Source organism: Hypanus sabinus, chromosome 18, assembly GCF_030144855.1.
Source record: "Hypanus sabinus isolate sHypSab1 chromosome 18, sHypSab1.hap1, whole genome shotgun sequence".
NCBI lineage: Eukaryota > Metazoa > Chordata > Chondrichthyes > Myliobatiformes > Dasyatidae > Hypanus > Hypanus sabinus.
The window spans coordinates 76,476,579-76,502,766 of NC_082723.1; the positions used below are offsets into that span (position 1 = coordinate 76,476,579).

At 44.8% G+C, this 26,188-nt stretch overlaps 1 protein-coding gene across 1 annotated transcript in view; it reads left to right on the forward strand.

Moving 5' to 3' along the window:
• Positions 1-26,188, forward strand: part of pi4kab (phosphatidylinositol 4-kinase, catalytic, alpha b) — a 314,691-nt gene that overhangs the window by 170,744 nt on the left and 117,759 nt on the right. The window contains exons 28-30 of the mRNA XM_059943702.1: positions 8,696-8,785; positions 16,556-16,675; positions 21,287-21,379. Coding sequence (XP_059799685.1) covers positions 8,696-8,785; positions 16,556-16,675; positions 21,287-21,379 — 303 coding nt within the window. The remainder of the gene's footprint in view (positions 1-8,695; positions 8,786-16,555; positions 16,676-21,286; positions 21,380-26,188) is intronic.

Consider the following 26,188-nt stretch of genomic DNA (forward strand, 5'->3'; position numbering starts at 1 on the left):
AAGTCACTTTATGATGATTCTGGATATTTGGGGAGTGGAAAAGATCTATGGATTGCTCAGGGACCAGTTTTACTGGCCCCGAATGAAGTTGGAGGTTGAAGAATACTGCAAGTCGTGCATTTGCTGCACATGGCGGAAGACACTGCCTACACGGGCAGCTCCTTTGCCCCACTTGCAGAGTGCAGGGCCCACAGTGAGAGGAGCTGGGCTGCGCCCCACCCCTGAGAGGCATACTGATTTGGAGGATGATGATCTGGATGTGTGGTACATGCTGCCTTTCATTAACTCCCCTTTGATTGAGGAAGAGACACCTGGCCTTTCTCCCACTGAGTCAGGTGAGGTGCAGGGGGCTATCTGTGGGCAGCCTGGGTTACAGCTGGACACAAAAGGAGAGGAAGTGGGGCCTGAACACAGAACAGAGGTCTCTGAGATGCAGGGGGAGGACTCGCCAAGTAGACCCGAAGTATCCCCAGTAGTGTCTGAGTTACGTGAGGAGGTACAGAGGTCTCAGAGAATTAGGAGACCACCGGATAGGTTGACCTATGTAGTGCCTGGGGAACAGGGTGTGATCTCTACTGTTTTGGGGAGCTATGTCACTGCCTTTTGCAACTAGATTGGGCTTTGTGTTTTGCAGGAAGGGTTGACAAACTGTCTCAATGTCATGAAGGCATGACTAAATTTGGTGGGGGGAGAGTATGACGCATTGTAAGGGTTCACTGCTACGTAATGGATTTTTGTAATGTTCACTGCTAAAGTACTGGTTTCTCTGTAGCAGCACTTGTTTGGGTTATGGCTGGAGATAACTGGACTGTTGATGCATGTTAGCCAATCAGGACTTTGTTGCCCTGTCTGGTGATTCTGGAAGCAGTTGTTTTTGTGGGCTTTTACCAGAAGGAGAGGGAGAGATAAAGAGAGAAGACGTGAATGGAGAAATCTGGTAGACCGCTGGTCAGAGTGAACTCTGAGCGAGGGTTCGAAGGTCCACGACGTTCGGAGGCAATCAAGGGTGGAACAGTGCCTACTGAGTGAGCTCCAACTGGGACTTTGACTTTGACTTAGGCCCTTTTTTGTTTTGTTTATTTTCATCACTAACCCTATATTCAGATTAAGATTCATAAAGTCTATCATTTAATTACATATTGTGTACTGATTTACAACAACAGAGGAGCTGAAGGCAGTGTGGACAGGGTCAGTGAACTTAACCTGTTCTTCAACAGATTTGACACTGTGGCCCCTGCCCATCCCTCACATGATTCATCTGTTATCGGCCCCCAATCAACACATACTTCACTCTCCCCTCCTACCCCTCCTCACAGCCCCACACCCTGCTCTTGTGACTGCACCCCTCCCGCACCTGAAACCACCACGGTGGGCTTCACAGTTGAACAGGTGAGAAGACAGCTGAAACGTCTCCAACCAAGCAAGGCTGCCGGCCCAGATGTTGTCAGCCCCTGGGTGCTCAAAGCCTGTGCCCCCCCAGCTATGTGGAGTACTTCACCATGTGTTCAATCTGAGCCTGAGTGTCCAGAGGGTTCCTGTGCTGTGGAAGACATCCTGCCTCGTTCCTGTACCGAAGATGCCGTGCCCCAGTGGCTCCAATGACTACAGAACGGTGGCATTGACCTCCCATATTATGAAGACCCTGGAGAGACTTGTTCTAGAGCAGCTCCGGCCTATGGTTAGGCCACACTTAGACCCCCTCCAGTTCACCTATCAGCCCCAACTAGGAGTTGAGGATGTCATTGTCTACCTGCTGAACCGTGTCTATGCTCACCTGGACAAGCCAGTGAGCACTGTGAGGGTCATGTTTTTTGACTTCTGCAGTGCGTTCAACACCATCCGCCCTGCTCTGCTGGGTGAGAAGCTGACAGTGATGCAAGTGGATGCTTCCCTGGTTTCATGGATTATTGATTACCTGACTGGCAGACCACAGTACGTGCACTTGCAAGACTGTGTGTCAGACAGAGTGGTCAGCAGCACTGGGGCTCCACAGGGGACTATCCTGTCTCCCTTTCTCTTCACCATCTACACCTTGGACTTCAGCTACAACACAGAGTCTTGCCATCTTCAGAAGTTTTCTGATGACTCTGCCATAGTTGGATGCATCAGCAAGGGAGATGAGGCTGAGTACAGGGTGACGATGGGAAACTTGGTCACATGGTGCGAGCAGAATCATCGGCAGCTTAATGTGAAAAAGATTTAAGGAGCTAGTGGTGGACCTGAGGAGGGCTAAGGCACTGGTGACCTCTGTTTCCATCCAAGGGGTCAGTGTGGACATGGTGGAGGATTACAAATACCTGGGGATACGAATGGACAATAAACTGGACTGGTCAAAGAACACTGAGGCTGTCTACAAGAAGGGTCAGAGCCACCGTCTCTATTTCCTGAGGAGACTGAGGTCCTTTAACATCTGCTGGACGATGCTGAGGATGTTCTACAAGGCTGTGGTGGCCAGTGCTATCATGTTTGCTGTTGTGTGCTGTGGCAGCAGGCTGAGGGTAGCAGACACCAACAGAATCAACAAACTTATTCTTAGGGCCAGTGATGTTGTGGGGGTGGAACTGGACTCTCTGATGGTGGTGTCTGAAAAGAGGATGCTGTCCAAGTTGTATGCCATCTTGGACAATGACTCCCATCCACTCCCATCCCATCCCATCCACTCCATAATGTACTGGTTAGGCACAGGAGTACATTCAGCCAGAGACTCATTCCACCGAGATGTAACACTGAGTGTCATAGGAAGTCATTCCTACCTGTGGCCATCAAACCTTACAACTCCTCCCTCGGAGTGTCAGACACCCTGTGCCAATAAGCTGGTCCTGGACTTATTTCTACTTGGCATGATTAACTTATTATTTAATTATTTATGGTTTTACATTGCTATATTTCTTCACTATTCTTGGTTGGTGCGGCTGTTATGAAAACCAATTTCCCTCGGGATCAATAAAGTATGTCTGTCTGACTGTCTGATATTTTGCATTGTGGGTTTGTAACTGGGGATACATTACACAGCATTCACACAAACGTAATTACCCAGTTTGGCGGGGCTGAAGGCTGATTTGCCTCGACGAACGTGAGCTGGGCAAGCCCGAGGCTTACACAGCATTTGCAGATTTAACGTAATTTACATTAATGTCTGCAGGTGTGTGTTTTGCCACGAGGGGGAGCATTCAGCAGGTCCTGGAGCCACACTTTCACTAGCATCATCACTTTGTAGGCTGAGAGAAACCTCCTTTGTATTTCCATCTCCTGTGTTGTGATGCTGGGCACTAGGTTTCATCTAGACCTCATTACAGTTCATTATTGACAAAAGCTTTGTTGAGTAACTTTTGTCAGAATCAGAACCATGTTTAATATCACTGGCATTTGTTGTGACATTTGTTAACTTTGCAGCAGCAGTACAGTGCAATACATGATAACAGATTTCCAGTACTGGCCATCTTGCTGACAAATGTACAGCCTTTAATAAATAAAGTCAAAGATCTTAGAGCTAGGATGCTGTACTAGAGAGACATTAGGAGCACTTGTGTCTTTTCTTTCAGAGTATTAGTTAACTTCTTCTGTTCCAGACTCAGTGATTCAGATTGATGTGTTCATGACACACCGCTAAGCTAAGACTACTGAGTCTTTCAAAGCCAGAGGAGGAGGAGTGTGCTTCATGATCAACTCTTCATGGTGTATAAATGTGCTGGTGCTGCCCCAGTTCTGTTCATCACACCTGGAATACCTTGTGATCAAATGTCCTCCATTTTACCTGCCGCGGGAGATTTCAGCGATCATTTTGGTAGTGGTGTCTGTCCCACAATAGGCCAATGTTAAGCAAGCTCTGGATGGCAGTGATTTAGAAAGTATATACTCCAAAGCTTTGTTGTAGATTCACAGAATAACACACAGCACAATATAGAGGCCTTTGGCTCAACCAATCCATGCAAACCATGGTGCCCACTCAGCTAGTCCCAGTTTCCTGTAATACCCCATGTATCTGTCCGAATGCTTCTTAAATGATACTACTGTACCTGCTTCAATCACTTCCTCTGTCAGCTCATTCCAAATACTCACCACCCTCTACATGAAAATGTAGTCCCTGGTGTCCCTTTTAAATCTTTCCCCTCTCACCCTAAACATTTAGTTCACCCTAAACCCTTAGGTCACCTTCAACCCTTAGTTTTGAACTCCCCTGCCCTGGAGAAAAGACTTTTAGTATCCACCTTATCTGTGGCTCTTATAATTTTAGGAACAATTCTATAATGGTCATCCCTCATTCTCTTACATTCCAGGGAATAAAGTCCTAATCTGCTAATCCTCTCCCTATAGTTCACGGCCTCTAAACCCAGCAAGATCCTGAAAATCTTTTCTGCAGTCTAACTGGGTGACCTAAACGTACCGTTTAGGTACACGCTAGCACAGTGTACTAGAGGACACGGAGGTGCTGCAGATGCTGGAAATCTAGAGCAATACACACAATGTGCTCAGTGAGCTCAGCAGGTCAGGCAGATAGGAATGAAGAGTTGACGTTTCAGGCCAGTCCTGATGAAAGGTCTCGGCTTGAAACTTTGTTTATTCTCATCCATAGATGCTGCCAGTCTTGAAGAAGGGTCTCAACCCAAAACGTTGTCTTTTATTTTCATCCATAATGCTGCCTGACCTGCTGAGTTCCTCCAGAATATTGTGTGCATTTCACTACTCCAAGTGCAGCCTCACCAATGATTTACATGACTGTAACATTATGTCCCAACTCAAAGCCTCGACCACTGATGGCCAGTGTGCTAAACACCTCTTTCACCATCTAATGTCTGTTGCCGCTTTCAATGAACTATGCACTGATATTTCTATGTTTCTGTTCCATTATATTTCCTAGTACTTTAGCATTCAATAGTTCAGTAGTTCCATTAACATCAGAGAAATGTGTATAATATACAAGCTGAAATGCTTGTTCTTCGCAGACATCCATGAAAACAGAAGAGCCACCCCCAAAGAATGAGTGTCGGTAAACACATTTGAACCCCAAACCCCCCTACTTTCCCCTCCCACGCACAAGGGGCAGCAAAATAATGACCCTCCCTCACCCCCACTTACTTCCACAAAAAAAGCATCGGCACCCTCCACCCACCAAGCAAGCAATAGCAAAATACCCAAGAAAGTAATCCGGGAAATTATAGGCCAGTAAGTTTGACATCAGTAGTAGGTAAATTATTGGAAGGAGTACTAAGAGACAGGATCTACAAGTATTTAGATAGGGACTTATTAGGGAGAGTCAACACAGCTTTGTGCGTGGTAGACCATGTTTAACAAATCTATTAGAGTTTTTCGAAGAGGTTACCAGGAAAGTGGATGAAGGGAAGGCAGTGGATGTTGTCTACATGAACTTCAGTAAGACCTTTGACAAGGTCCCGCATGGGAGGTTAGTTAGGAAGATTCAGTCGCTAGGTATACATGGTGAGGTAGTAAATTGGATTAGACATTGGCTCAATGGGAAAAGTCAGAGAGTGGTAGTGGAGAATTGCTGCTTTGAGTGAAGGCCTGTGACTAGTCGTGTGCCACAGGGATCAGTGCTGGTCCATTGTTATTCATCATTTATATCAATGATCTAGATGATAATGTGGTAAATTGGATCAGCAAATTTGCTGATGATACAAAGATTGGAGGTATAGTGGACTGAGGAAGGTTTTCAAAGCTTGCAGAGGAATTTGGACCAGCTGGAAAAATGGGCTGAAATATATCAGATGGAGTTTAATACAGACAAGTGTGAGGTATTGTGCTTTGGAAGGAAAAATCAAGTTAGAACATACAGGGTAAATGGTAGGACACTGAGGAGTGCAGTGAAACAGAGGGATCTGGGAATACAGATACAAAATTCCCTAAAAGTGGCATCACAGGTAGATAGTGTAGTAAAGAAAGCTTTTGGTACATTGGCCGTTATTAAGTCAAGAGTATTGAGTATTAGAGTTGGAATGTTATGGTGAGGTTGTATAAGGCATTGGTGAGGCCGAATTTGGAGTATTGTGTGCAGTTTTGGTCCCCAAATTACAGGAAGGATATTAATAAGGTTGAAAGAGTGCAGAGAAGGTTTACAAGGATGTTGCTGGAACGTGAGAAACTGAGTTACAGAGAAAGGTTGAATAGGTTGGGACTTTATTCCCTGGAGCATAGAAGAATGAGGGGAAATTTGATAGAGGTATAGGTGATGGGTATAGATAGAGTGAATGCAAGCAGGCTTTTTCCACTGAGGCTAGGGTAGAAAAAAACCAAAGGACATGGGTTAAGGGTGAAGGGGGAAAAGTTTAAAGGGAATATTGCGGGGGGCTTCTTCACACACAGACTGGTGGGAGTGTGGAATGAGCTACCAGATGAAGTTGTAAACTTGGACAGGTACATGGATGAGAGGTGTATGAAGGGATATGGTCCAGGTGCAGGTCAGTGTGACTAGGCAGAGAAATGGTTCAGCTCAGCCAAGATGGGCCAAAAGGCCTCTTTCTGTGCTGTAAAGTTCTGTGGTTCTAAAGACCATGATCTGCAGTACAACAGAAACTAATCATTCACCTGACAATCTCACATACCGCAGGCTCTCTCTCCCCACAGTAAAGGGACTCACTGATTTGGGATGATAAAGGCTGTTGTGTTGCTTTTTCCCCCCCCAAGTTCACTGACTTGAACATTGAGAGAGTGAAAAAAAAAGCAAATTGCTGAGTAGAAGACTGAGATGGGATAGAGTCTGCTTGTCCACAGGGCTGTGAAGCATGCTCGTTTTCTAGGCCACATCCTTGAGATATCAAAAAGTGGCTGGTCATAAACTCTCGGTAGCGGGTCCCACCTCAGCACAAACCAATGTCTGAGTGTAACTGCAGATCAGGATCTCCGACAGGATTCACCCTGATAAGAAAATAAGGGAGACATTAAAGGTTGAAATTAAATTGTTTCCACAGATGAGCTTGAAGGAGTTACTGTTAAGCGCCATTGAAGCTCCACCCCTCCATTATAGTAGTCCTATGTTGGTCTGACTTTGTAAGATGGATCATCTCACCCTTATCTGTATCACAATCCATTTCCCTTTCCTTGGCCAGCTTTTCTAAATGAGTGAGCTTCCCACTGTGATCTGTGAATACCTTCACAATCAGCAGCACCTAATTTTGTGTTATTTGCAAGCTTGCCGATCAAGCCACATGAATTCTCATTTTTGTCTGTCTACTTGGCTTTTCAGCAAAACCTTCCCGAAATAACAGTTCTGTATTTATCAATGTGGAGCAGAGTGACTTTGTAAATCTGGTGGGAGCAAAAGATATGGGGAACGGTGATGGTGGAATGCTGTGGGAGGGGTGGGGGCTCTGATGCAGTCTCACCCATTCCTGAGACACCAGGCAGGGTGATTTGATTCCAAACAATTGGTTTATTGATCATTACAGAATCTCCCTCTGGTGCTTCCCTCGTACATGCCTAAGACTTTTGCACAGTACTGTACATACATTTCTTTTTAAGTACTAATAGTTATACAGCTGATGTGGATTTCTGTTGTTAAATGTATGAATGAAACATGTTTAGTTATGAAAGTGCATGTCATAGTTTCCCAATGTGTATCTTTACCTTCCTATATACAGTCACATATTATCGGTTTGTAAATGTGTGAACAAAACATATTTATTTATATCCTGTCTGGGTAGCCTCCAAACTGATGGCCTGAATATTGATTTCTTGAACTTCTAATAAACAAATGTTCGGCCGGAAATGTTGAATGCTTATTCATTTCCATTGATGCTGCATGACCTGCAGAGTTCCTCTAGCATTTTATGTCTGTTACTTTGAATTTCCAGTATCTACAGTATCTCTTTTGTTTATTTATTTATGTAGGTACATGCCAGTTTCCAAAAGTGTATTTTCAACAGAATATATTAACACAGATGCAAGAAATCTGTACTAGAAACAAAATGGTGGAAAAACTTAGTAGGTCAGGCAGCATCTGTGGAGAGAGGAACAGAATTAATGGTTTAGGTCTGAGCGCTTTGCTGACTGTGCTTACGTTGGGGGTGAATGGGGAAAAAAATCACAGAATGTGTGAGGATAACCATCATGGATCTGACCTGAAGCATTAAGTCTGTTCCTTTCTCCATGGATGAGTGTTTTTATTTGGGATATCTCTTTGTGCTGGCTCCTTACAAATATATTTGTGCTTAGTACCACTGCTCTGCATTTTGTCTGTAAATCTGCAACTTCTTCATCCTCAGGTGGCTGTTCATCTCTTCTGGAATTGGTGTTACGTTTCACAATTAGAGTAGCAGCAAAGAAAAATAATCAACCCCCAGTGAATCTTGATCTTTTGATGGTATTGTGTACCTTTTGCTAGGTCTTATAACAAAGAACCAGAAACACACACAAGGTGTTCAAAGACACATTTATTGCCACAAAGTTTACAAAACTTGTTTTTTATTCAAGTTTTTAGTCTATTCTATGGCTGTTATCTGTTCTGGGAGTCAGCTCCTCCGCTGCAGTACCAAGGCCAGCAGTGTATCAACCTCCCCTTAATTACACAATGAACAATGATCAGGACATTACATTCCTCTTGACACATACACACTTAGCTTATAGCAAAGCACTCTGGATTATACAGGTTCCATTTTGTTACATTATAAAATTAAATACTTAAAAAAAATCTCAAAAGTTTCAAATATGTTTCCACAATGGATATTTTTTTTCCTTCCCTCAGAGTATCGTCCGTGATTTTGCTGCTCGTTGTGGCGGGATTTTGCAGGAGGCAATGAAATGGGCTCCATCAGTTACCAAATCCCATCTTCAGGTAAGCAGGCAGAAGATCGATAAAACAGCAAGGAGGCATAAGATTGCAGGTAATGCTTTGATACTTCGATTGATATTAGTTGGCAAATTCCTGGGTGTTGCCTGGTATGGAAGGTTCCCACTTTCTCTCAACAGGTGGCACAGTAGCATCGTGGTTAGCATTATCGGGGATCAGTTCCCACTGTTGTCTATAAGGAGTTTGTATGCTCTTCCCGTGAATTCCTGGGTTTCCTTTGAAAGCTCCAGTGTCCTCCCACATCCCAAAGACCATAGGGTGCAGGAGCAGAATTGGGTCATTTGGCCTATCAAGTCTGCTATGCCATTTGGTCATGGCTGATTAGTTTCTCTCCCAACCCCATCCTCCTGCCGTCTTCCTACAATCTTTCAGGCCATGACTTATCAAGAATCTATCAACCACCACCTTAAATACACCCAATGATTTGACCTCCACAGGCGCTGTGGCAACGAATTCCACAGATTCACCACCTTCTGGCTAAAGAAATTTCTCCTCATTTCTGTTCTAAATGGACATCCCTCTGTTCTAAGGTTGTGCCCTCTGGTCCTAGACTCACTCATTATTGGAAATATCCTCTCCACATCCACCCTTTCGAGGCCTTTTCAGCATTCGATAGGTTTCAATGAGATCTACGCTCATTCTAAATTCCATTGAGTATAGGCCCAGAGCCATCAACACTCCTCATATAATAACCCATTTATCCCTGGAATCATTTTCATGAACCTCCTTTCAACTCTCTCCAACATCAGCACGTACCTTCTTAGATGAGGGGTTCAAAACTGCTCACAATGCTCCAGGTGAGGTCTCACCAGTGCCTTATAAAGCTCCAGCATTACATCCTTGTATTTATATTCCAGTCCTCTTGAAATGAATGCTGCCATTGCATTTGCCTTCTTCACTACTGACTCAACCTGCAAGTTAACTTTTAGGGATTCCTGTATAAGAACTCCCAAGTCTCTTTGCACCTCAGGTTTTTGAATTTCCATTTAGAAAATAGTCTACGCTTTTATTCCTCTACCAAAGTTCATGAATATAGACTTACTAACACTGTATTCCATGTGCCACTTCCTATTCCCCTAAAGGACATGGAAACCATAGAAAGGGTGCAGAGGAGATTTACAAGGATGTTGCCTGGATTAGGGAGCATGCCTTATGAGAATAGGTTAAGTAAACTCGGCCTTTTCTCCTTGGAGCAACGGAGGATGAGAGGTGACTTGATAAAGGTGTACAAGATAATGGGAGGCATTGATCATGTGGATAGTTAGAGGCTTTTCCCCAGGGCTGAATTGGCTATCGTGAGAGAGCATAGTTTTAAGCTGCTTGGAGGTAGGTACAGAGGAGATGTCAGGGGTAAGTTTTTTACGCAGAGAGTGGAATGGGCTGCCGGCAGCAGTGGTGGAGGTGGAAACGATAGGGTCTTTTAAGAGACACCTGGATGGCTACATGGAGCTTAGAAAAATAGAGGGCTATGGGTAAGGCCTAGGTAGTTCTAAGGTAGGGACATGTTAGGCACAGCTTTGTGGGCTGAAGGGCCTGTATTGTGCTGTATGTTTCTATGTAATCTGCTTGCAGCCTCCCTGCTTTCTCAAGACTACCTACTCTGCACCTGTCTTTGTATCGTCCACAAACTTGGTCATATAGCTGTCAATTCTGTCATCCAAATCATTGACATACAACTTATAAAGAAGTCCCAACAATGGTCCTGTTGAACACCACTAATCACTGGCCACCAACCAGAAAAGGCTCCCTTTATTCCACTCTGCCTCCTGCAATTCAGCCACTGCTCTATCTGTGCTAGTATCTTTTTCTGTAGCACCCATTGGTATTACAGGAAACATCTATAGGTTAAGGATAATAAAGTGGCCATGCTATGTTGACGCCAGAAGCATGGTGACACTTCAGAATCACTGACATATGTCATGAAATTTGTTGTTTTGTGGCAGCAGAACGGTGCTATGCATAAAAAACTGCTATAAGTTGCAATGATAATATAAAATAAATAGTACAAAAAGAGAGCAAAATAGTGAGATAGTGTTCTTGGGTTAATGGACCATTGTAGCGATATACTACATACAGAGCTAGAGACGACACGCAGTCGGTAAGCCGTTTCGAGACTAGTTTATTCAAACTTTGCGGTGCTGGCATTTAATCCCAAGAACCTGCCCTCTCTGGGCGGAAATGACATCAGAGGTACCAAAGTCTCTCCCCTATTTGTGAGCTGGTTTACCTGCGCAGAAAGTGGGTCGCCATATAACCCCCCCCCCCCCCCAGAACCGGCGATACACCCCCCCCCCCCCCCCCCAATGTCTACAGTCTGGATCAGCCTCTGTTTGGGAGGTCTGCCTCTGCACTGCGGTGCCTGAACCTCGACCGGCTGCGCCAAGTCCACGTGGGCTGATTTGAGTCGGTCCACCATGAAAACCTCCTCTTTCCCCCCAGTATCCAGAACATTGGTGGACCCGTTGTTGCTGACCACCTTGAACGGCCCCTCGTTCGGCCGCTGTAGCGGTGCCCGGTGTCCGCCCCTTCGTACAAACACAAACTTACAGTTCTGCAGGTATTTGGGTACATGGGTCGGGGTCCGTCCATGCTGTGAAGTTGGCATGGGGGCCAGGTTGCCGAGCCTTTCACGTAGTCTGTCCAGGACTGCTGTGGGTTCTTCCTCTTGCCCCCTTGGGGCTGGTATGAACTCTCTTGGGACGGCCTGGGGTGCACCGTATATCAATTCGGCCGACGAGGTGTGCAGATCCTCTTTGGGCGCTGTGCAAATTCCAAGCAGGACCCAAAGAAGATCGTCCACCCAGTTAGGTCCTCTCAGGCGGGCCATGAGAGCCGACTTCAAGTGATGGTGGAAGCGTTCCACTAGTCCATTCGACTGTGGGTGGTAGGCAGTAGTGTGGTGTAGCTGCGTTCCCAACAGGCTGGAGGTGAACTGGGCGCCTCTGTCGGAGGTAATGCGGGCCTGTACCCTGAAACGTGCTACCCAGGTTGCAATCAGTGCTCGGGCGCAGGAATCGGCAGATGTCTCAGTGAGCAGGACTGCCTCTGGCCACCTCGTGAACCAGTCTACCGTAGTTAGGAGGTACCGCGCTCCTCGGGACACTGGTAGGGGGCCCACGATATCCACATGACTGTGGTCGAACCTCCAGTGGGTGGGTTCGAACTATTGCGGCGGGGCTTTAGTGTGCTGCTGCACCTTGGCTGTTTGGCACTGCACGCACGTTCTGGCCCATTCACTGACCTGCTTGCGAAGTCCATGCCACGCAAACTTGCTAGAGACCAGCCGGACGGTTGTCCTGATAGCCAAACCGTGTATGGAGTCGAAAACTCTCCGCCTCCAGGCTGCCGGGACGATGGTGTGAGGTTGGCCACTAGCCATGTCGCACAGGAGGGTCCTCTCACCTGAGCCTATGAGAAAATCCTGCAGCTGCAAACCCGAGACTGCGGTCCTGTAGCTGGGCATCTCGTCGTCTGCCTGCTGCACCTCCGCCAGTGCTGCATAGTCCACCCCCAGGGACAGGGCCTGGAGAGTGCATCCGGCACGATGTTGTCCTTTCCCGAGACATGCTGGATGTCCGTCATGTACTCGGATGTGTAGGACAGATGTTGCTGCTGGCAAGCCGACCAGGGATCAGACACCTTTGTGAATGCGAAGGTCAACAGTTTGTGGTCCGTGAACGCGGTGAACGGCCTGCCTTCTAAGAAGTACCGGAAATGCCAGATTGTCAGATACAGTGCCAACAGCTCCTGGTCAAAAGCACTGTATTTGAGTTCAGGTGGTCGTAGGTGCTTGCTGAAGAACGCCAGGGGTTGCCAGTGCCCCTCGATGAGCTGCTCCAGCACCCCACCGACAGCTGTGTCGGATGCGTCCACCGTGAGTGCGGTCGGAACGTCTGTTCTGGGGTGCACCAGCATTGCGGCATCTGCCAAGGCTTCCTTGGCTTTAACAAAAGCGGCTGCGGCCTCCTCGTCCCAAGTAATGTCCTTGCCTTTACCCGACATCAGGGTGTACAAAGGGCGCATGATACAGGCTGCTGAGGGGAGGAAACGGTGGTAGAAGTTCAACATACCAACGAACTCCTGCAGGCGTTTGACCGTGTTGGGCCGGGCAAAGAGGCGGATTGCGTCTACATTGGCGGGCAGAGGTGTTGCTCCGTCTTTGGTAATCCTGTAGCCCAGGAAATCAATGGTATCAAGACCGAACTGGCATTTGGCCGGGTTGATCGTGAGGCCGAAATCATTCAAGCGGGAGTAGAGCTGGCGGAGGTGGGACAGATGCTCCTGGCAACTACTGCTGGCTATAAGGATGTCGTCCAAAGAGACGAACGCAAAGTCCAGGTCGCATCCCACCACATCCATTAGCCACTGGGACGTCTGTGCGGCATTCTTCAGGCCGAACGGCATGCGGAGGAACTTGAACAGGCCGAACAGGGTGATGAGTGCTGTTTTGAGGATGTCTTCAGGGTGCACCGGGATTTGATGGTATCCCCGGACAAGGTCTACTTTGGAAAATATTCTTGCCCCGTGCAGGTTTGCTGCAAAGTCCTGTATGTGCGGCATGAGGTAGCGGTCTGGAGTGGTAGCCTCATTCAGTCTGCGGTAGTCACCGCGTGGTCTCCAACCCCTGGCTGATTTGGGCACCATGTGCTGTCGGACCTCAGTACGATCCCCAATTCCTCCATCCTCTTGAACTCCGCCTTCGCCAGGCGGAGCTTTTCCGGGGGGAGCCTTCATGCACAGGCGTGGAGGGGTGGTCCCTGGGTCGGAATGTGGTGCTGTACCCCGTGTCTGGGCATGGCTGCCGTGAACTGCAGTGCCAGAATCGATGGAAAGTCCGCCAGGATTCTGGTGAATTCGTTGTCCGACAGCATGATGGAGTTCAGGTCTCGGGCTGGCAACTTGGCTTCACCCAGGGAGAACATCTGGAAAGTCTTGGCATGTACCAGTCTTTTCCCTTGCAAGTCGACCAGCAGGCTGTGTGCTCGCAAGAAGTCCACCCCCAGGAGTGGTTGGGCCACTGCGGCCAGTGTGAAGTCCCACATGAACCGGCTGGCGCCGAACTGCAGCTGCACTGTGCAGCTGCTGTAGGTTCATATCGTGCTGCCGTTTGTGTCGTACCCCATCAGGGGAAAGTCGCTGATTTCCGCTCCGGTGTCGACCAAGAAGCGGCGTCCCGACTGTTTGTCCCAGACGTACAAGAGGCTGTCCTGGTGGCCAGCCGCCATAGTCATTAGTGGCAGCTGGCCCTGGCCCTTGCAGGGTGGGCAACAACGGCGGGCTTCTGTGCCCCACTGTTGGTGGTAGAAACACCACTGTTCACTGGCCTCCTTACTCCTGCCTCTGAGTTGTGCGCGCCCCCATGCCGGGCCTGGTCTGATCCGCTGTTGGGCGCTTGGCCTGGTAATCTGACTGACGGACTGTTCTCCTTCTTGGCTTTCCACAGCACGTCTGCCCAGGCCGCCACCTTCCGAGGGTCGCTGAAATCTGCGTCGGCCAGCAGCAGATGTCTGTCCTCGGGCAGCTGCTCTACGAATGCCTGCTCGAACATGAGGCAGGGCTTGTGTCCGTCAGCCAGGGCCAGCATCTTGTTCATCAATGCTGAAGGCAGCCTGTCTCCCAAACCGTCCAGGTGAAGCAGGCGGGCACCCCGCTCACGCTGCGAGAGGCTAAAGGTCCCACTGAGCAGGCTTTGAATGCTTCATATTTGCCTTCTTCTGGGGGCGATTGTATGAAATCCTCAACCTGGGCGGCCGTCTCCTGATCAAGGGCGCTCACCACGTGGTAGTAACGCATGGAATCAGAGGATATCTGCCGAATCTGGAACTGGGCTTCTGCTTGGCTAAACCACACGTGTGGTCGCAGCGTCCAGAAAGTCGGCAGTTTTAGCGAAACTGCATGAACAGATGAAGAGTAGGTCATCTTTGGTCCAAATCCCGTTTGGACCGTTGGGGTCACCAATGTAGTGATGTACTACATACAGAGCTAGAAATGACGCGCAGTCAGTAAGTCGTTTGGAGACTAGTTTATTCAAACTTCGCGACGCTGGCATTTAATCCCGAGCGCCCACCCTCTCCGGGCAGAAATGACATCAGAGGTGCATTACCAAAATCTCTCCCCACTCGCTGGCTATTTGTGAGCTGGTTCGCCTGCGCAGAAAGTGGGTCGCCACACCATTTAGAAATCTGTTGGTGGAGTACAAGAAGCTGTTCCTCAAACATTAAACTGTTCCTAGGATGTTGAGGAAAAACTGAAGGAACAAGAAAATTTGTCATATCTAAGTTTGATTTGTCATACTGATGCAGCAACAAAGAAAGCACAACAGCAGCTATATTTCATTAGGAGTTTGAGGAGATTTGCTATGTCACCAAAGACACTTGCAAATTACAGATGTACCGTGGAGAACATTTGATTGTACTACAGTTTGGTGTGGTGGGGGGGGGGGGGTGCTACTGCACATGATCCAAAGAAGCTGCAGAAAGTTGTGAACTCAGTCACTTCCATCATGGGCATAGGCCGCCCCCACACCCCCCCTCCCCCCAGCATCCAGGACATCTTCAAGGAACAATGCCTCAAAAAGGCAACATCCTTCATTGAGGACCCCATCACAGTCTACAGATGTTGGAAATGATTTACAAACATGAGAAAGCCTGAAGATGCTGGAAATCCAAAGCAACTCCTGCTGAGTTCCTCCGGCATTTTGTGCGTGTCATCCAGGCCCTGCCTTGTTCTCATTGCCAACATCAGGAAGGAGGTACAGAAGCCTGAAGACACACATTCAACATTTCAGGAAAAGTTTCTTCACCTCTGCCATCTGATTTCTGAATGGACATTGAACACTACCTCACTAGTTTTTTTTCTATTTTTGCATGACTTATTTTAATTTATATATATGCTTATAGTAGTTCCCAGTTTTCTTTTTCTCTATTATCATGTATTGCATTATACTGCTGCTGCAAAGACAACAAATTTCGCAAGATATACCAGAGGTTTTAAACATGATCCTGATTCTGATTCTAGCTATTGAAGGAAAGACATTGTTCTTCATTTCTTTAGATCTCATTTGAAGTTCATTTCTGGGCATGATATGTCACAACTGTATCAGATAGGAACCAGGGAATCCACCGAGGAAAAGCAGTTTGGTTTTCCCTTGGGTGTTTAAAAATGATGATAAGGATCTTATAGAGGAAATAGGGAGTTTGTTTCTTCAAGTGGGAAAATCTGGAACTTGGAGAAATAACTTGGTGTATTGAAGAGTAGAAGGAAGAAATATTACTTCATTACAAGGGTTACTTCATTACTTCATCTGGAACTTATTTCCATCTTACTCCCCCCCCCACCCCACCCTTCCAAGCATTTCTCAATGCACGTTTCACTTGAAGCTCTGATCACTAGTTTTTCTCTGGGCAAGTCAGTCCTGAAAACTTAAGTATATGGACTTCAGGTGTTCCATGTTGCCCAAGTGACAGTTTGGGCTTGTGAGAAGGAGCAGAGGCTTATCTCTCTGGTAAAATGGCCTTGTTTCAAATTTAGTAAATATTGCCATATTGTGGCAGGCAAAATAATTGCCCAAATTGCTACAGAACATTTGAATGCTTTAAGAATATGGGTTTAGTCAACCCAGAGCTAGTACTTGAGTCATTGTGGACTTATGCATTCTGTGAAAACTGGCTTCTAATTTGGATAGGTTATTTTGTTCCATAAGATTCGGATGATTGTAAAAATATTATGGCAGCACATCTGTGTTTTATTTTTCAGGAGTATTTGAACAAGAATCAGAACTGGGTGTTTGGTCTGTCTCAGCACACTGGGCTCGCTATGGCAACAGAGAGTATCTTGAATTTTGCATGTTACAACAGACAGAACACCACACTGGGGGTATGTATAGCAGGGAGAGAGTTGGTAATGTATGAAAAATATACTAATAATATGTTTATTCCCTCATCTATTTCTAATATACTCTTTGGTCATCCCATTTCTATTCATTAAGACTGATGATCCACAGTCATCTATTCCTGATATACCCTTTGGTCATCCCGTAAGACTATGGCCTACCGTGGCTATTGCTGGAAGCTCACTGAATCCCTCAGGAACCTCTTCTCCCAGCTCCAGAACAACGAACGATCCTGTAGTCAGATCTCCAGTTGTAGAGGAGTCAAAAATCTCAATGCACAATAGTTCCTACACTGAATATGAAGAATCATCAGATACCAGCAATAGAATGATAAGCAATAGCAGTTTCAAAGATTTGAGTCTTTGAAACCTACTGACTTACTGCCCATTACACCACTGGTATTTAGGGCAGCAATGAAGGTCTTTCCTCTCTGGCAGTGTTCAGGGCTTCCTTCATCGTATCAGTAGCTTGGTCTTCACTACTGCCAGTCATGCAAGTCCTGGGTGGAGACTCAGGAATGCTGTCACACTCAGATGTAGAAGGATTCTTCATTGCTGTTTTCATAACAGTTTTGTTGGACCATTCAGTGTTGTTGGCCCAGAGCTGAACCCCCCCAGTGGACCACTCTTAGTCTGGCCTCTACCAGTTGACCTGTTTGACATGGGTGACCCTACCAAGAGTCAAAGCATAAAGCCCTGATTCTAGCTAAATTAACTAAGGGGTATGTGGACCCTAAGTTGGGAACCCCTGATCTAATCTATCTAGTGTAGAAAGGCACTTCCAGCTCAGCAACCCACCTGAACTCATGATTCAGGCTATTTACAAGGATCAGTATGTAAAAAGTGCCCGAAGGATCATTGGGGATTCAGGTCATCCCAACCACACTGCTACCATCTAGGAAACAGTCCCGCAGCATGAAAGCCAGGACCAACTGGCTCTGGGACAGCTTCTTTCACCAGGCCATCTGACTAATGAACTCACACTGATTTGAATGTACTCTATATTACATTGACTGTTCTATTTATTATAAATTACTATGATTGCACATTTAGATGAAGACATAATGTGAAGATTTTAACTCCTTTTGTATATGAAGGATGTAAGAAATAAAGTCAATTCAAGTTTAACCTAAGTCTAATCACAGGACAATTTACAATGACCAGTTAACCTGCTAAACAGTACCTCTGTAGACTATGGGATGCAAACAAAGAGAGAGGACCATACAACGCCATTACAGTGGAAACTGGAATTGAACTCCAAACCGCAACATCCTGAGCCGTAATAGTGTTGCACTAACTATAGCTTCCTTCCCATGTAAAAGTTATTATTGAACTGCCTCAACCTTTCATACAGGCCTTTCCAGTTCAGTGTAACTTGTAATGGAGAGCTGCCTGTGCCACATTATCAGTGGTTGCCCATGACCTTGGATTATTACTTGAGCCATTGAACAATACAGTATGCATCCATGCGCTTCAGCCCATTGAGTCCATGCCCTCATCCTGTTTCTATTCCTTCTGCCATTGGAAATGGGTTGTCCTCATTTATTCTAAACCCTGTTTTTTTAATGCTCATTTATAGTTCTCCCTTTATCTTTGGGCCTCCAGGAAGACCACAGGAATTTTGTTGTAGTTTGGAGGCTTACATGCCTCAATGACCTGGAGGGTTACGTTGGCTGGAGTCAGAGCCTTATGATTTTGCTCTTGGCAGGGTCACCATGTCAAACAAGTCAAAGGGTAGAGGTCAGACTAAGAGTGGTCCACTGGTCCTCCAGGTTCAGGTCTAGCAACCCTGACTGGTAAATCAAAACTGTTATGAAAACAGCAATGAAGAATACTTCTACATCTGAGTGCAGTGGTATTCCTGTGTCTCCACCTGGGACTTACATGACTGACATTAGTGACAATCAAGGAAGCCATTGACACTATGAAGAAAGCGCCAGAGGTGGAGGAACTTCATTGCTGTCCTAATCACCAGCAGCATAATGGGCAGCAGATAAGTTTATCCTTGGGAGAAATCCCCCTCCTTTATTGTTTCAATTAGTCTTGGTGGAAATTCCCTTTTTTCTTCTTTGTTCCAATGTCTGGTGAAGATTTGCACTTTCACCCCAGAAGTACAGTTATTTTCTGTTTTGCATTGTACTTAAAATATTTAAGTTCAAAGTATTGGATTAGTAAGTATGCAGATGATACTAAGGAAAATGGCGTTGTGGATAATGAAGTAGGTTTTCAAAGTTTGCAAAGAGATTTAGACCAGTCACAAGAGTGGGCTGAACGATGGCAGATGGAGTTTAATGCTGATAAGTGTGAGGTGCTACATTTTGGTAGGAATAATCCAAATAGGACATACATGGTAAATGGTAGGGCATTGAAGTATGCAGTAGAACAGAGTGATCTAGGAAAATGGTGCATAGTTCCCTGAAGGTGGAATCTCATGTGGATAGGGTGGTGAAGAAAGCTTTTGGTACAACACACACAAAATGCTGGTGGAACACAGCATTTTCAGGCAGCATCTATAAAGAGAAGCACTGTCAACGTTTCGGGCCGAGACCCTTCGTCAGGACTAAAGCTTTTGGTATGCTGGCCCTTATAAATCAGAGCATTGAGTATAGGAGTTGGGATGTGATGTTAAAATTGTACAAGGCATTGGTAAGGCCGAATTTGGAGTATTGTGTATAGTTCTGGTCACCAAATTATAGGAAAGATGTCAACAAAATAGAGAGAGTACAGAGAAGATTTACTAGAATGTTACCTGGGTTTCAGCACCTAAGTTACAGGGCAAGGTTGAACAAGTTAGGTCTTTATTCTTTGAAGCGTAGAAGGTTGAAGGGGAACTTGTTAGAGGTATTTAAAATTATGAGGGGGATAGATAGAGTTGACATGGATAGGCTTTTTCCATTGAGAGGAGGGGAGACTCAAACAAGAGGACATGAGTTGAGAGGGGGCAAAAGTTTAAGGGTAACACAAGGGGGAACTTCTTTACTCAGAGAGTGGTAGCTGTGTGGAACGAGCTTCCAGTAAAAGTAGTAGAGGCAGATTTGGTATTGTCATTTAAAGTAAATTGGATAGGTATATGGACAGGAAAGGAATGGAGGGTTATGGGCTGAGTGCGGGTCAGTGGGACTCGGTGAGAGTAAGCGTACGGCACGGACTGGAAGGGCCAAGATGGCCTGTTTCTGTGCTGTAATTGTTATATGGTTATAAACTTTAAACCGTCCCCACAACTATAAGGCACTTGGACAAAAGGGGATAACTACAGTGACTTGCCCATCCATTGAAATGTTCCCACAGCCAATGATCTCACTTTAAGAATGCTTTATCTCATTATCTCATGTTTTCGTTATTTATTTATATTTGCATTTGCACAGTTTGTTGTCTTTTGCACTCTGGTGGATCTTTCATTGATCCTGTTGTAGTTGCTATTCTATAGACTTGCTGAGAATCCCCGCAGGAAAGTGAATCTCAGGGTTGTATATGGTGACATATAAGTACTCTGATAATAAAATTTATTTTGAATTTAAAATATGTAGAAATATGGCTGAATTTTGCTGTAGGCACCCTGTTCAAATATATTCATTGTATATTGGTGACACAGTACATAGCGGTTAGCATAACACTGTTAGAGCACCACCAATCACCAATCAGGATTCAATTCCTGCTGTATTCTGTAAAGTGTTTGTACATTCTCCCTGTGATCCTGTGGGTTTCCTCTGGAATCTTCAGTTTCCTCTCACATTTCAAAGATCTATGCGTTGGGATTAGTGAGCTCTGAACATTCTGTATTGGTGCTGAAAGAATTATCTCCTCAACCCTGTTTTAAAGGGAGGGCATTGTAATTTGAAAGCGTGCTATTGGATCTTAGAATTGTCTGCTAATGGAAACATCCACTCTACGTCCACTCTGTCCAAGCCTTTCAGTACTTGGGATGTTTCAGAATCAGGTTTAATATTACTGGGATATATTATGAAATCTGTTACCTTTGCAGCAACAATACATGATAATAGAGAGAAAAAGAAAATTGTGAATTACTGTAAGTACATATATATTAAATAGTTAAATTAAATAAGTAGTGCAAAAAATAGGAAAGGCAGTAAGTAGTGAAGCAGTGTTCTGGGTTCAGAGGAAAAGAGGCTGTTCCTGAATCGTTCAGTGTGTGCCTTCAAGCTCCTGTACCTCCTTCCTGAAGTCAGCAATGAGAAGAGGATATGCCTTAAGTGGTGGGGATCCTCAGTGATAGACGACACCTTTCTAAGGCATCACTCTTTGAAGATGCCCTGGATACTATGGAGGCAAGTGCCTATGATGGAGCTGACTGAGTTCACAATGCATTGTCGCTTATTTCGAGCCTGTGCAGTGTCTGAACCCCATACCAGATGGTGTGAGGACTGTGGAAAGAGTGCAGAAGAGGTTTAGCAGGATGCTGCCCTGACTGGAGGGTGTCTGTACTGTTCTATGTTCAATCATCTATAAAATATTAGAATGATGTTTGTCTTGCTGAATTGTCACTGGACATGAAAAATAATGGTTTTCTATCAGAATGAATCTTATCACCTTACTGAAGGAGTTTACACCATCTGTAATGATTTATGTGTTTTGCAGACTACTCAACTAAATGAAAGGCCAGCGTGTGTGAAGAAGGACTACTCTAATTTTATGTCCTCCCTCAACCTACGTAATCATTCTGCAGGAGAGGTAAGTGCAGCGTTTGAAGTTAACCCCTTGCCTTTTCTTCTTTTTCTTCATCACCCTTTCTGGGGCATCTGGCTAGTACTTCTGTCCTGGGCACATCTTTCAAGACCAGCTGTAGCCCATCTATATGTCTTCTAGAGCTTGCAGTGAGACAATAGTACTCCATATCTGTACCACCCTTTTACCTATCCAAACTTGTCTTGTATTGAAACCGAGTTCGCATGCACCACTTACGCTAGTGGCTTGAGGGACAAACTCTGACAGGTACCTAATCAAGGTGTAAAAATTATGAAGAACCAAAGGTAAGGCAGGTAGTAAGAAAAAATTTTCCCACAGAAAAAGTGTCTAAGGTCAGAAGGCATAGGCTTAAGGCCAGGACTAAGATGTTAGATGGGGTGAGGAAGAATATTTTCACCCAGAAGGTGTTTGAAAAAGTCATAGAGTTGGGGAGCACTCCAGCACAGAAACAGGCCCTTTGGCCTATTCAGTCTGTGCTAATCTAATATTCTGCCTATTCCTATCGACCACAGCCCTCCATACCCCTACTATCCATGTACCTATCCACTTTCTCTTAAATGTTGAAACCAAGCTTGCATGTACCACTTGCTCTGGCAGCTCGTTCCATACTCTCACCACCCTCTGAGTGAAGAAGTTTCCCCTCATGTTCCCCTTAAACTTTTCACCTTTCACCCTTAGCCCCTGATCTCTAGTTGTAGTCTCACCCAACCTCAGTGGGACAAATCTGCCTGTATTTACCCATCTAAACCCCTCTATCAAATTTCCTCTCAATCTTCTGCATTCCATGGAATAAAGTCCTAACCTTTTCAATTGTTCCTTATAATTCTGGTCCTCCAGACCTGGCAACATCCTTGTAAATTTTCTCTGTACTCTTTCAACTTTGTTTACATCTTTCCTGTAACCAAAACTGCACACAACTACAGAACTGCACACAATTAGGCCTCACCAATACAACTTCAACATAACATCCCAACTCCTGTCCTTGGTACTTTGATAAATGAAGCCGGAGGTGCTGAAGATTTCTTTAGGCACAAATCCTTCCTCTCCTAGAGACAAGGTCTTTGGAGTTTCTGTTGGTGTTTCTGGGTTTTTGCTGGGTGGGATTGCTAGCTCCATGCCTAACCCTCCTCTTTTCACAGGCTGGATCAGCATAATCTGTGGTAGAGCTTCCTCTTGTGTTTGCTTAATGTTTTTGGAATCCACATGGACCAGTATTTCCTACCTTGTAAGATTAAATTCATAGCGTTTACCTCTACAGTCAGCTTTCCTTATCAACGGGGGATCGGTTCCGGGACCCCCCGCAGATACCAAAAAACGCGGATGCTCAAGTCCCTTATTTAACCTGTCTCAGTACGGGTGGATTTTAGGACCCGGGGGAGCTCAGACCCACTGCCCGCAGCTGCTGCTGAATCCGCAGTGTTTTTGTTCCGTTAATGGAAAACGATCATGATTGAAAATAAAGTGGAAATAATAAAGCGATGCGGAAAGAGGTGAAACACCATTGGTCATTGGAAAAGCATTAGGCTACAGTCGGTCAATAATCAGAACAATTTAACCATTTAACCGTATAACAATTACAGCACGGAAACAGGCCATCTCAGCCCTTCTAGTCTGTGCTGAACGCTTACTCTCACCTAATCCCACCGACCTGCACTCAGTCCATAACCCTCCATTCCTTTCCTGTCCATATATCTATCCAATTTTTTTTAAAGACAATATTGAACCTGCCTCTACCTCTTCTACTGGAAGCTCGTTCCACACAGCTACCGCTCTCTAAGTAAAGAAATTCCCCCTCGTGTTACCCCTGAACTTTTGCCCCCTAACTTTCAACTCATGTCCTCCTGTTTGAATCTCCCCTACTCTCAGTGGAAAAAGCCTATCCATGGCAACTCTATCTATCCCCCTCATAATTTTAAATACCTCTATCAAGTCCCCCCTCAACCTTCTACGCTCCAAAGAATAAAGACCTAACTTGTTCAACCTTTCTCTGTAGCTTAGGTGCTGAAACCCAGGTAACATTCTAGTAAATCTTCTCTGTACTCTCTCTATTTTGTTGACATCTTTCCTATAATTCGGTGACCAGAACTGTACACAATACTCCAAATTTGGCCTTACCAATACCTTGTACAATTTTAACATTACATCCCAACTCCTATACTCAATGCTCTGATTTTTAAGGGCCAGCATACCAAAAGCTTTCTTCACCACCCTATCCACATGAGATTCCACCTTCACGGAACTATGCACCATTTTCCTAGATCACTCTGTTCTACTGCATTCTTCAATGCCCTACCATTTACCATGTATGTCCTATTTGGATTATTCCTACCAAAATGTAGCACCTCACACTTATCAGCATTAAACTCCATCTGCCATCATTCAGCCCACTCTTCTAACTGGCCTAAATCTCTCTGCAAGCTTTGAAAACCTAAGTCATTATCCACAATGCCACCTATCTTCGAATCATCTGCATACTTACAAATCCAATTTACCACCCCATCATCCAGATCATTATTGTATATGACAAACAACATTGGACCCAGTACAGATCCCTGAGGCACACCACTAGTCACCGGCCTCCAATCTGACAAACATTTAGACGCCACTACTCTCTGGCATCTCCCATCCAGCCACTGTTGAATCCATTTTAGTAGTTCAATATTAACATCTCAAGATTGAACCTTCCTAACTAACTTTCCATGTGGAACCTTGTCAAAGGCCTTATTGAAGTCCATATAGACAACATCCACCGCTTTACCGTCATCAACTTTCCTCATAACCTCTTCAAAAAATTCAATAAGATTTGTCAAACATGACCTTCCACACATAAATCCATGTTGACTGTTCCTAATCAGACCCTGTCTATCCAGATAATTATATATACCATCTCTAAGAATATTTTCCATTAATTTACCTACCACTGACGTCAAACTTACAGGACTAAGGATAAAGGATATTTTAAAGGATAAAGTGAGAATAATGGAGCATGTGAAAGGCCCTGCCCCAATGAAAGCTATGATTATTACTAAGCAACGCAGTGGTTTATTTATCGAAATACATACATTTCTTAAGTGTTTTATGTGCATAGAAAGGTAATATATCCTGTATAATAAGACAAACGTTTGACTAACTGACGCTAAATAATACCAGATGTACCTGTTCCAATGCGTACAAATCCGACTTAAAGATGGACTTAGGAATGGAACTTGTTCGTAACCTGGGGACACCCTGTAAAGAGATTCAAGAGGACTGGAGAATAGGCTCTGGTACAGATGGCCTGCTGCAGACTTGCATGGACACTGATAAGGCACAAAGACATGGCAATACCACAAAGAGGTGTATTTCACAAGCACCACCCCCAACTCCCTACTTCTGTCTTCCCATCAATAACTGCTTCATCAACCCACCTAAAACTGACCTGCTCCAAAGATGGCTGGCAGGCAGGTCAGGTCAGTATGGGGATATTTTTAATGGAGAATGGAGGCATTGCATTTAATTGTCTTTTAGGACATAAAATACACTCTGCAAGAGGAGCCTCCATCTCCAGCCTTGGTTTTAAGATCATTGAAAGTGAACTACCCAAAATAGTGTTAACAGTGTTTCTTACCATTTTTGTAGACCGAATAACATTAGACTACAATGCCTTCAAAAATGCCACACTATATATATATATATATATATAGCAACAGAAATCAGTTACCAGATACAGAAACGAATGGTTACAAATTAACCTAAAATTATCAAAAACGAGGACTGCCAGAAATACTCAGCAGGGCAGTCAGTATCTGTGGAGAGTTTAAAAAGGTCACTGACTCTTTAGAAAGTCTGAGCTTTGAAATACTAAGCTGTTTTACTCTCGCCATGGAGGATGTCTCAATGTGATTTCTAGCATGTTTTAAGCACTGACATGATGTCACAAATGGAAAATTCCATAAGGTAATGAACAGAAAATGAAAAATAGAAAAAAGAACACTGCATAAAGCAAAAAAAAATTTCAATTGTGTATCGTTAGCGTCAAATTGAACGTATGCCGCTTAGCAGCATGCGGATCATGAAACTAACAAAGATCTATCACAACAAACCGCAAATCGAAGGTAATTGTGAGTATTCAACAGGTTGGTTGCAGACATTTAAAAAAAAGCATGATATTTTTAAAGCATCTGCTGATCGTGAAAGTCTAGCAACAGATCAATTCTAGAATGCTGATTGTTTTTATACCTTACATAAAACCTAAAAAAAGCAAAATACAAATGCAGTGTACTGTAAACTTTTAATTAAAGCTTGGCATCATAGGTGGAGACTGAAAGCCTGCTGTTGTTTGTTGTTATTCAACAGCTGATTCAGGTATTGTCCCAATGCTGCTGTGCTGCTTTTTTTTACCCTGCACCCATTATATTTTCATTATATTAATGTGATAATTTGCACTGTTAAGTATATATACGTGATGAACAAGTATAAGACAAAGGCTGCTTACCAGTTGCACATACAGTATATTCAGAGTAGAAGCGATGGTGATCCCAAACTATCTCATTATATATTCCAAAATCCCCAAACAAATCTAAAATCCGAAGCACTTCTCGACCCAAGGATTTTGGATGAGGGGTACTCAACCAGTACTAAATTTTGTTTTCTTCCTCACTAGTGTTGGGTTTTTAATCTTCTGCTGTAGGGGTGCATATGGGTTAATAGGATAATGGGTTAGATTATGATGCTTCTAATTGTAATTATCAGGGGTACACAGAATGCACAGTAAGGTCTTTATCTGTACTCTCATTTTCTTTCCTGTCTGAATGT